The following is a 12,022-nucleotide window of genomic DNA, read 5'->3' as shown; positions in this document are numbered from 1 at the left end:
GCGGAGGATTAGCCTAGTGAGCTGTGGCGCCGGCCTTACAGAAAACTTTTGATATCTTTTTGATACAGGAGCAAACGACACAGTACATAGGAGCAAGAGCAATATTCAGTGCAGTAGGAGAGTCGTTCACCTACTTCACTGATCAGCAGGAGGCACAAAATCTCTAACTGTGAAGACATTTCGCTACAGGTGTACAAGAGTACAGGATGGCAAGGACTGAGTTACAGCCTACTGCCAAAAGTTCAACTCCTTACAAGAAGGAAATTTAAAAAGTTTGAATTCTCAGACTAGTTGTGTTTTTCACTTCCCCATTATTACAAGGCCCCCAGCAGAGCTCCTGCAAAAACCATAAATTCCATTCATTGTAGATAAAAGGATTTATATAGTTTTACCAGGAAAATTCACTCTTTGGGGTCTCCTAGGAAAGAGGATCTATCTGACTAAACTTGAATGCATGAACAGCGTGAGGATACATCTGAATCCCACAGACATGTCCATTCCAGGAAGACCATGGAAAAGATCTGCTGATTTTTAATATCTCAGCATCTCTCAGTAAAGAGAGGGAAGTTAATTCCCAGCTCAACAGCTGACAAATGACACGATCGTCACCTCTAAGCCTTCACTTCTTTCTTCTGCAAAATGAGGAAGCTGGATGTATGTTCTCTAGGGCTCCTTTCTAATCTGTGAATTCCAAGTTTGCTTACAGCTGACGTACAATAAATTCACTTGGCATCTTCTCTCTTATAACGAAAAAATGTTTATTAGATCTGTTGTAATTTTTCAGACTACTTTGTTACACCCCTGAAAGTCTCTAATAAACATTTCTGATACACCATGATCCCTGGAGAGGAAATACGAGAAGTCACTAATACCAGCCATATGGATGATTTTTCACTTTCACTGAGAGCTCCTTTAAGATGAACATGAACCTCATTAACACATGTGGATGAGTGAGAGCACACGGGCCCCACTGCGAGTGGCGTTCACTGTTTGGAAATCACTTCACTTCCTCTGAATCAGTTTCTCCCTCTGTAGAGAAGACCACCTCTAAATACCAGCAGCAACTACGATTCAATGCCAACAACAACAATAAAAAACAGTGAAGTATCTCTTTCACTGATTTATAATTTGAAGATAACATACTAACAATCTAGTAACAGATAGTTATACACAAATATGTATACCTTCGTAATGCTTATACTGCTTTTACATTGCACTGGTTCAGAAAATGCTTTCAATAACTTTCACATAAAATATTCCATGGAAAAAGGACAGATAGCAGACAGACCAGACCAAGAAAACACCAGTCCTATCCTGCCCTTAGCATGTCTACTTAGAGAAATGCTACCTCAACGATAGTAGAAATGCACTAACACTTTACGATTTCAACCACAATCATAAAACCTTTCATGGATATTTTTGAAGATGCAAGACAATCTGGAATTTGTAAGGTTCAAAAGTAAAAGTTACTTTTTGTGTTGTAAATGCAGAGGCACCACAATTTAATTGTTGTAGGCACCACAATTTAATCAGAAGGTTTATACAACAAGATCCCATCATGGAGAAGCTGAAATTGGTCAGTGAGTCATAGTTTCATCAAAGTGGGGGCTGTGAAGAAATCTTTCCCTCTCCCAAAGGTTGGTAATCTTTTAATTGCATTGTTCTGCTAAAGTGCATCTAGCCTCTTAATCTGATGTCAAGAATTACACAGCTGTTGTGTGCTCAGATTACACCCTATACCTTGTGGATTATTTATTCTCCAAGTCAAGAGAAAGATCTTGGTCCACTGATGATGGAGCTGGTTAAGGACTGGAGCCCAGGGCTTCCTATCTGACAGCATCACTTCCTTTCTGTGTGGCCATTTTTCTTCCATCTGATTGTGACTTCCCCACTCCCCACCCCCAGAATTGTGCCTGATTTAAGACCCACAGTACAGGGGCCAGCACTATGGTATAGGGGGTAAAGCCACTGCCTACAGTGTCCAGATCCCATATGGGCGATGGTTCCAGTCCCAGCAGCTTCACTTCTGATGCAGCTCTCTGCAGAGGCCTGGGAAAGCAGTAGAGGATGGCCCAAGTCCTTGGGCCCCTGCACCCATGCAGGAGACCCTGGGGAGGCTCCTGGCTCCTGGCTTCGGATCTGCTTGGCTCCGGCCGTTGCAGCCAATTGGGGAGTGGACCAGTAGATGGAAGACCTCTCTCTCTCTGCCTCTCTTACTCTCTGTGTTTAACTCTGAATTTCAAATAAATAAAAAAAAAACTTTTTTAAAAATGTAAAAAATTTAAAAAAGGAAGATATATATATATATATATATATATATATATATATATATAAAGACCCTCAGTACAAAGGAATTTAACTCTGTGCTCTGCAGTGACCCATACCTCAACCTCCTGGGAAGAACCACACTGCTTGGCCTGAACCTTCTGCCTTACAGCTCATGTATCTTACAGGGGGATCCAGTGAAGGCACAGGACTCCTTATGCTCTCAAATCATGGCTATCCATTGATAACAGCAGGACATCACAAGCTGGCCATACAAAATGTGCATTGATCTTGTTTTCCACGTGTGAAGCATTTAAAGGGACTTCAGGATTTCCAAAATGACGGACACCCACAAATAATAAATATGTTCTTTGCTTTGGTTTATGGCAACATCTCATCTGTTTCCCTTGAGTGCAAGGTTCCTATCCATTATCAGGCTGACAGAGAGTGGTGATGCCAAGAATTTCATCAATAACACCACTTTCAAAACTATTGGTGTCTTGCATTTTACTTCAAAATATGAGAGAACAGACCACATAATCTCTGTTGTACTTTACTAAACTTTCTGGATGATGACGTGGTAATGTGATGACATGGTAAATTACAAGGCAAGAGCAATGCTTTGGGAGTTTACCATGTTCCACAAATGCTTTTCCATAGCTTGGCTTCCAAAAAAATTAAAATAATAACTATACAGCAAATAACACTCTTCGCAACTGTAAATGAGAACATCTAAAATTAGGCTAAGAAATAAAAAGTGCTAACATAGAAAAAATTCTTGTTTATTTATGACTTTTTATTATTAGAAGATAAAACATTATATATAATCAAAAAAGATTTAGATGTGATTCCTCCCCTAGGAGGGGTGGAGTCTGTATTTTTTTTTTTTTTTTGCAAGTTTTCTTCGGCAAATTCTGGTAAAAGAGGATTTCCTCCCTGCATTTGCAGCGATACCATTTGCAGAACTTTACAGTGCTCCTCAGTGCCGCCTGCAAGAAAGAAGGCTGCTCTTTGTGCCTGCAGAGCCATCACTTCCCAACAGTGCTATGAAAACAAACAGCTCACCCGGCTCCACTCCCACATGACAATGGACCCACAGCTGTCAACAGACCTGCATTCTGTGCCGCCTGAGAACATGACTATGACATTTGCTCTCTCGTGACAAAGCAAATTCCCGCAACTCATCTGGAAAGGGAATTGCGTTCATTATGCTGCAGCACCTTTCAACAAGCTAATGACATTTCAATCAGCACGTTTTCTCCAGTTTCGGTACTTTGCCATCTGAGTACAAGTCTCTAATTACACCCAAGCAACAAGTTTCACATCAATCCCACCATTTATGCACTTACCATACACCATCGCTCCTCCCGTTTCATGCAAGAAGCGGAACCGATGATTTTTAAATAACCAGATTGTCAGAATGGTAAGGATGAGCAAAAAATTAAAGACAAGCAGCTCCACCGCTCCCTGATGTTGAAACTGATACTCATCCTTCTCGGAGGCGAACCTTCGCTGCCTCTCCATGCTCCAGTCTTCTGGGAATTCCTTAGACAGAAAGCTGGATAAGGGCTGTTTTATCAAGATTTGCCAAGACAGCCTGGCTGCCTGAGGGTCTCAGAATAAACACTGCCACTTTAGTTGCTACTTCACAAGCATTCTGCCCTGCCTTAGCATTCAGACGGCTTCTAGTTACAACTTCCTGTTTCTCTCTTAAAGCAGCCCCGTCTCTTTTCAAACTCCACAGTGCAGTTTCACTGGCAACGCTGACTCTGTTTAAAAGATTCATTCTGTGAAAATTCCTTCAGATTGGACAAATCTGCAAGCCACGATTCTGAAATCTTGAGTCATGGTCCAATGGTTTCCAACAAGTCCTGGTGAATTGTAGATTAATAATAACAAACAGCACCCTACAGCAGTAACATTTAAGTTCAAATAGCCAATTCTAGGGGCCAGCATTGTGGCCCATCAGGTAAAGCTGCCACCTGAAACAATGACAACCCACATGGCACCCATTCAAGTCCACACTCCTCCACTTTTGATCCAGCTTCCTGCTCGGGTGCCTTGGAAAGAAATGGAAGATGGCCCGGGTACTTGGGTTGCTGCTACTCATATGGGAGATCTGGATGAAGCTCCTGATTCCTGGCTTCACTACCAGCCCAGGCAATATGGGTAGTGACCCAGAGGATGGAAGATTCCTCAACCACCCCCTACAACCCTGCCTTTCAAATAAATAAATAAATATTTTATAAAAATAATGAATATAAATTTTAAAAAGCCAGTTCCAGACTCATAGCCCTGTATACATGCAAGGTGTTCCCTCTCCAACCAAAGCCTGTCCGTGTGTGGAGATGGGATGCGTTGCTTGAATCTAAAGTGATTTCACAGGATTTTTTTCCTTTCAAAATCAGAAAAAGGAATTTCATATGTAACTCTGTACTTGGTTTTATATAATTGGTAGTCATAGAGTAGCATTTAAAATCTGGATCAACTATTTTTAACAACAAAAGAAAGTCAAGGACAAAAAGAAAATTCTATCCTTGGTTTCCAACTGTGCCATTGGAATATGTTGAGTCAAAAAACAAAAGGAAGGAAGAAATTCCTCCGTCCTCAGCAATGCCGCAAACCTGGACTTGTCTCCAGAGAGCTTCTGACCCTGGCGTCCAGCAGCTGTGGGATCCGTGGCAGGGCACAGCCTCCTCTGTCCTGTAGCAAAACCATGTCACTCACTGATGGAAGGTGGGGCCACCAGCATGGAAGGTTCCAGAATGCAATCCAGGAGCCCAGTGGTGGTGGTTCCTCAGATCATCTCCACTTGGCAGGCTGGGTCTGTCTGTGTTTTTGGAGCCACAGTTAGTCCAAAACACCACCACCAGGGGCTTGTAAGATTTTAAGATGGCAGGATTTTAAGAAAATGTTATGACCTCCCTTTCACAGTGGCTCCTACACAATGCAATTGGCTGTATCTTGGGGTTAAGTGAGGCTTTTCATCATTTCACTGTGTCATTGTAACATAGGCATTTTAATCATCTAGTATCCCCATTTTGACAGAACGAGTATTCAATTTACAAAATGTGAGTGACTCATTAAGCAGGCAGAGTCCAAATACAGCCTGAAAATGATTTGTTTTGTCACCGAGAGCTAAAGGTCAAACACGTAAGACGACTGGGAGCTAGCGACCGCCCAGAAAACAGGTTCACCGCAGAGAAAGTTCACCAGCCACTGCACGGAGAACTCTGCCGCTTCAGCTTCTTGTTTCCGCCGTGTGTTTCCCTTGCAGAGGGTGTCTCTGTGGGCTGCAGATGTTCTCCTAACAGACTACCCTTTTTGGCAAGCTTTACTGTGATGACTGATATTCAAACTGTTTTGAAACCTGTCAGCTAATGCTTGCAAGCATTGTGTGGAGCTTTGCTAGCAGGTTCTACCCTTATAATTTTGCAACTCCCACAGGTTTAGTCTTGAGTTAATAGATTGACAAGATAACACAAATGCAAAACCTGGGACTTCCTGTCTTTTTGTTGCAGTCATCACTAAATCATTTGGGTTTCCTTTCACCACAATTTCATTCCACCTGAGCAGAACAAACGTTTTGGTTTTCCTATGCTGTCCAATTCCATTCTCTCACCTAACAAAGCAACTGAACAAGAGCATTAAAATCCCATAAAATGTTTTGATTGCCTTACACACTTTCTTTTTTTTTTTTTTTTTAATTTGAAAGGCAGTGTGACAAACTGAGAGGAGAGAGAAAAAAAAGAGATCTTCCATCTAGTGGTTCACTCCCTAGATGGCTGCAATGGCTGATGCTGGTCCAGGCCAAAGCCAAGAGCCAGGAACGCCATTGGGGTCTCCCACATGGGTGGCAGGAACCCAAGTACTTAAGCCATCTTCCACTGCTCTCCAGGTGCACCAGCAGGGAACTGGATCCGAAGCAGAGCAGCAGAACTGGAACCAGCGCTCCAATATGGGAGGCTGGTGTCACAGGCTGTGGCCTAACCCATGGCCACACAATGCCAAACTCCATAGCTTGTTTTTAATAAAAGTTCCAAATTTGATGTCAACATATTCAAATTAAGATTTTTCCTACTTTAAAAAGTCATACCTACAACTTCTTAAGAAAAGATTGGCAAGAGCTAACACCCTGGGCCCCCTTCCTACCTGGCCATGATCTGCCAAGGCTGAGTGAACAGCCAGCTTTCTCCAAGTCCGTTCTCCTCATGTTGACATGGGCAAGGAATGTATTAACTTCCAACCTAGGTTCCTGTCTCCCACTGAGACAGAAATACTAAGCAGCAGGAGGATAGCATTTTGGCACAACAGGGTAAGTCACAGCCTGGGTCACCAGCGTCCCATAAGAGTGCTGGTTCAAGTTCCGGCTGTTCCAGTTCCAAACCAACTTCTTTCTAATGTGCCTCAGAAACCAGCAGATGATGACCCGGGTACTTGGGCCCCTGCCACCCCTATGGAAGACCCAGATGGAATTCCAGGCTCCTGGCTTGGACCTGGCCCAGCTCTGGCCATTTGGGGAGTAAAGCAGTAGATGGAAGATCTCTCTCTCCCTCTCTCTCTCTCTCCCTGACATTGCTTTTTGAATAAACAAATAAGTCTTTTAAAAAATACAGAGACTGGGTCTGGAGCTGTGGCGGAGCCCGTAAAGCCGCTGCCCACCCCATATGGGCACCGGTTCAAGTACCTGGCTGCTCCGCTTCCGATCCAGCTCTCTGCTATGGCCTGGGAAAGCAGTAGAAGATGGCCTAAGTCCCTGGGCCCTTGCACCTGTGTGGGAGACTAGGAGGAAGTTCCTGGCTCCTGGCTTCGGATCGGCGCAGCTCTGGTCATTACAGCCAATTGGGGAGTGAACCAGCAGATGGAAGATCCCTCTCTCTCTCTCTCTCTCTCTCTACCTCTGCTTCTCTTCCTCTCTGTGTGTAACTCTGACTTTCAAATAAATAAATAAATTTTTTTTAAAAAATAGAGAGACTAGCCGGCGCCGCAGCTCACTAGGCTAATCCTCTGCCTTGCGGCGCCGGCACACCGGGTTCTAGTCCCGGTCGGGGTGCCGGATTCTGTCCCGCTTGCCCCTCTTCCAGGCCAGCTCTCTGCTGTGGCCAGGGAGTGCAGTGCAGGATGGCCCAAGTCCGTGGGCCCTGCACCCCATGGGAGACCAGGAGAAGCACCTGGCTCCCGCCATCGGATCAGCGTGGTGCGCCAGCCGCAGCAGCCATTGGAGGGTGAACCAACGGCAAAGGAAGACCTTTCTCTCTGTCTCTCTCTCTCACTGTCCACTCTGCCTGTCAAAAAAAAAAAAAAAAATGGAGAGACTAGTATTGAGTTCAAATAGGAAAAGAATGTATTTAACAGTGATGGAATTAACACACATTCACGTGCGAATGTGCCCCGCCCTCCATGGGGAAAGACCCATCATGAGTGGGCCAGAGGACTGCTGCAAATGAGAGAGAGAAAAAAAAAAAAAGAAAGAAAAAAAAAACTACCTCTAAGCAAGCACAGAGAAGGTCCGCCCGACGTGGGAGAGGTCTGTCTGACTCGGGTCCACGGTGGAAAGAGAGAACAAGCGTTCTTTGTCCAAGTGCATTCTGGGGTGGAAAAGAAAATGCCCACAGATAGACAACCAGAGCGAGGTCTGAGCTCCCACCCTGGTCCCAGATGTGACGGGTGCATCCTGGGGAGGTGGGCGTATCAGACCGAGTTAAAGAGACAGCATCACTGTGCAGGGATACAGGGTTTCCTCTGGCCTAAACTTTAACTAACAGCCTAGTTACACGCATCAACAGCATCACGCACTCGTAGTCCCTGTGCGGCTCCTGCATTTGTCTGAACGCGGGGCCTATGGTTTCTTCCAGGAACAGAATATATTTGCGAATCCATTGTCGAATCTTAATGTATTTTCTTCTCAGAATTTCAATTTTTACCCTGTTTGACCAGTAAAAGGATATGAACTAGAAAGACACAACAGGACATCTACTATGGACCAGGAAGCATATTAAAGAATTTCTCTGCTAATGCACGTGGGAATGCAGTGGAGGATAGCCCAAGTCCTTGGATCCCTGCACCCAAGTGAGAGACCCGACAGAGGCTCCTGGCTTCTGACTGGCTCAGCCCTGGCCATTGCAAGCATTTGGGGAGTGAACCAGTGGGTAGAAGATCTCTCTCTCTCTCTCTCTCTCTCTCTCTTCTGCTCTCTGTATAAGTCTGCCTTTCAAATAAATAAATAAATATTTTAAGAAAATAGAAAAGTTGAAAAATAATTTTTAAAAAATTAAGGCACTGTTTTGTTACCTTTAGTGGCAAGTTTTCCCATGAAATTAGGATGGAATCCAAACCTTAGGAACAAGTGCCCACAAAATAATTTCTTTTTAAGATTTATTTATTTTATTTGAGAGGCAGTGTTACAGAGAGAGGGAAATACAGATAGAGAGGTCCTCCATCCATTGGTTTACTCTCTAAATGGCCTCAACGGCCAGACCTGGGCCGATCCGAAGCCAGGAGCCAGGAATTCCATCCAGGTCTCCCACGTTGATGCAGGGGTCCAAGCACTTGAGCCATCCTCTACTGCTTTCCCAGGCCATTAGCAGGGAGTTGGACTGGAAGTGGAGCAGCTGGGACCTGAGCTGGCACCCACGTGGGATGCTGGCACTGCAGGCGAAGGCTTAACTTACTATGCCACAGCACCGGCTGAAGATTTCTTGATTATCCTTAAATCTCTATTTTTTTTTTAATTTTTTGTTCTTTATTTGAAAGGCAGAGTTTACAGAGAGAGAAAATCTTCCATCTGCTGGTTCACTCCCCAAATGGCTGCAACAGTCAGAGGAACGGGTCTGTCCAAAGCCAAGAGCCAGGAGATTCATCAGGGTCTCCCACATGACTTGGGCCATCTTCCACTGCTTTCCCAGGCCATAGCAGGGAGTCGTATCGGAAGTGGAGCAGCTGGGAATTGAACTGATGCTGATATGGGATGCCAGTGCTGCAGGTGGTAGCTCAACCCACCAAGCCAGTGCCGGCTCCAGATTTATTGAATTTCAGATCCCATTGGTGGGTGCCTTGGTAGGGCCAGACCAAATGATTTTCCAGGCCTTCTATGGCCCACAAGCTGGATATTTCCCCACCCCTGTGAGGTTGGAGGAGATGTAGGGCCAGGGGATAGAGGAGGAAAGCTTTCCTAGGGTATGGAGAGAGTGAGATCCCCTTCCTGCTCCACAGAGCCCACCCTGCCAAGACGAGGCAAGTCTTGCTGTGACCTAGCCATGGCATCCCTTTGCCATCAAAGGCACGATGACCTTAGAGCCGGAGCCTCAGGAATGAGGAGGACCCCAGAGGGCAGCCCTCCTTGTTTCTGATCTCTGCCCTTTCTCATCCTGTGTCTTGCAATCCCCTCTTTGTCTCTCACCTTCTGGGCACAGCACATCACCCTTTTCCTTTTGAACAGGGTGTCTCCAATAGGAGGAATAATCTCAGTCTGTTGGTCTTTTTGTCTGGTGCATTTTGAAGGATCAGTTACGAGAAATGTTCCACTCACTGGCACTCCATGAGGCAAGGGAAACTGTCCCCCAAGCCAGTGTGGAGCCTTCAGCAAGGGAGAGAAATGGTAGCTCAAGAGTCAAGGACAGGGGGCCTGCTCTGTGGCGTAGCAGGTAAAGCCACCCTCTGCAGTGCCCGCATCCCATATAGGCGCCGGTTCTAGTCCTGGCTGCTCCTCTTCTGATCCAGCTCTCTGTTATGGCCTGGGAAAGCAGCAGAAGATGGCCCAAGTGCTTGGGCCCCTGCACCCACGTGGGAGACCCTGATGAATCTCCTGGCTCTTGGCTTTGGACAGATCCAGCTCCTCTGGCTGTTGCAGCCATTTGGGGAGTGAACCAGCAGATGGAAGATTTTCTCTCTCTGTAAACTCTACCTTTCAAATAAAGAAAAAAAATAGAAAAGAGAGAGAGAGAAATTTAAGGATAACCAAGAAATCTGCCGGCGCTGTGGCATAGTAAGTTAAGCCTTCACCTGCAGTGCCGGCATCCCACGTGGGTGCTAGCTCGGGTCCCAGCTGCTCTACTTCCAGCCCAGCTCCCTGCTAATGGCCTGGGAAAGCAGTGGAGGATGGCTCAAGTGCTTGGGCCCCTGCACCCACGTGGGAAACCTGGAAGAAGCTCCTGACTTCAGATTAGCCCAGGTCTGGCCATTGCGGCCATTTGAGGGGAATGAACCAGCGAGTGGAAGACTTCTCTCTTTCTCTGCCTCTGCCTCTGTCTCTCTCTAACTCTGCCTTTCAAATAAATTAATTAATTAAAAAAAAAAAAAGAGTCAAGGACAGGGAGGAAAGATACACCAGCCAGACTAACTCATTTTAGTCCCAGATTCTTGAAATCAGTATTGAGAAAATTCATTTCTTTGATCTTCCATGTGTCCGTGTGATAAATTCATATTCTTCTCAGGATGTGATTTCTACTCCACGTCTTACAAACTAATAACTCCAACCTCATTAACTAAAAGAGGTTTTTTCCTATCACTTCTCTGTGTTAAATCCATGCCTCTAATCCCTTCCCAATCACTCCATTTTTTTATAAAGACCAAATGAGACACGAGAAGAGAGAAGACAGAGTTCTAGACAAGGGGAAACTGAACAAGCTTGGAAATAGTTTCTGAAATGAGGAATGTAAATTCCAAGCCGATTTTGACAGATTTACCTCTTGGTCTCTCCTAAATCACCTGAAAATCTGGCTTTGGAGCAGCCTTTCTTGGAAGATGCCTCCACGTGGGTTCCTTCAAAGGCAGGTCCTGAGACAGGACTAACGGCAGATGATTTATTTAGGAGACAATCCCAGGAGTCAGCAGTGAGGAAGGCTGTTCAAAATGAAGAAATTCTATTTTTCAGAAATGAAATTTAGTATTCAATGCAACCTAGTCGTTCTCATTTCATATACACCTCTATAGGGGCTGCACATGTTAAACTCCAATAACTTAATTTACAGGTATGCTCAAAATATTCCTTCATTAGCAGGTAAGATGAATTTTATTTACATCAAAGGAAACTAAATTAGATAGAAATTCTATGGACAGACAATAAGCTTCTCTTAGATAAAAAGGTAAATCATGTCTTTTGGCCTGTAGAGTCATCAAAACTCCACATCACAGAAGTAAGAAAATTCAGGGGCTGGCATTTTGGCATACCAGGTTAAGCCACTACTAGTGATGCCAGCATCCTATATGGGCACCGGTTTGTGTCCTGGCTGCTGCACTTCCGATCCAGCTCCCCTACTAATGCATCTGGGAAAAACAGCAGAAGGTAGTCCAAGTGTTTGGGACCCTGCCACCCACATGAGAGACTAGAATGAAGCTCTTGGTTCCTGTCTTTGGCCTGACCCAGTCTTAGTTGTTGCAGCCATCTGCGGGAAGGAACCAGTGGATGGAAGATCTCTCTCTTTCTCTGTATCTCTTTCTCTCTCTGTAACTCTGACTTTCAAAATAAATAAATAAAAATATTTTTAAAGATTTATTTCTTTACTTGAAAGTCAGAGTTACACAGAGAGAGTAGGAGAGGCAGAGAGAGAGAGAAGTCTTCCATCTGCTGCTTCATTCCCCAACTGGCCGCAAAGGCCAGAGTGGCACCAATCCGAAGCCAGGGGCCAGGAGCTTCTTCCAGTTCTGCCACATGGCTGCTGGGGCCCAAGGATTTGGGCCATCTTCTATTGCTTTACCAGGCCATAGCAGAGAGCTAGATCAGAAGTGGAGCAGCCAAGACTCGAACCAGTGCCCATAT

At 45.0% G+C, this 12,022-nt stretch overlaps 1 protein-coding gene across 1 annotated transcript in view; it reads right to left on the bottom strand.

The window, feature by feature from the left end:
* The window catches only part of SLC9A9 (solute carrier family 9 member A9), a 626,265-nt gene extending 622,217 nt beyond the window's left edge, over positions 1 to 4,048 (bottom strand). Inside the window, exon 1 of the mRNA XM_002716580.6 lies at positions 3,615 to 4,048. Coding sequence (XP_002716626.3) covers positions 3,615 to 3,789 — 175 coding nt within the window. The 5' untranslated portion in view covers positions 3,790 to 4,048. The remainder of the gene's footprint in view (positions 1 to 3,614) is intronic.
* Positions 4,049 to 12,022: the final 7,974 nt, after the last annotated feature.

The sequence above is a fragment of the Oryctolagus cuniculus genome, chromosome 4 (assembly GCF_051225735.1).
Source record: "Oryctolagus cuniculus isolate XC-2025 breed Fujian yellow rabbit chromosome 4, ASM5122573v1, whole genome shotgun sequence".
In the NCBI taxonomy this organism is placed as follows: Eukaryota; Metazoa; Chordata; class Mammalia; order Lagomorpha; family Leporidae; genus Oryctolagus; species Oryctolagus cuniculus.
Note: the sequence above shows the minus strand (reverse complement) of the source record. Positions and strands in the feature narration are given on the sequence as shown.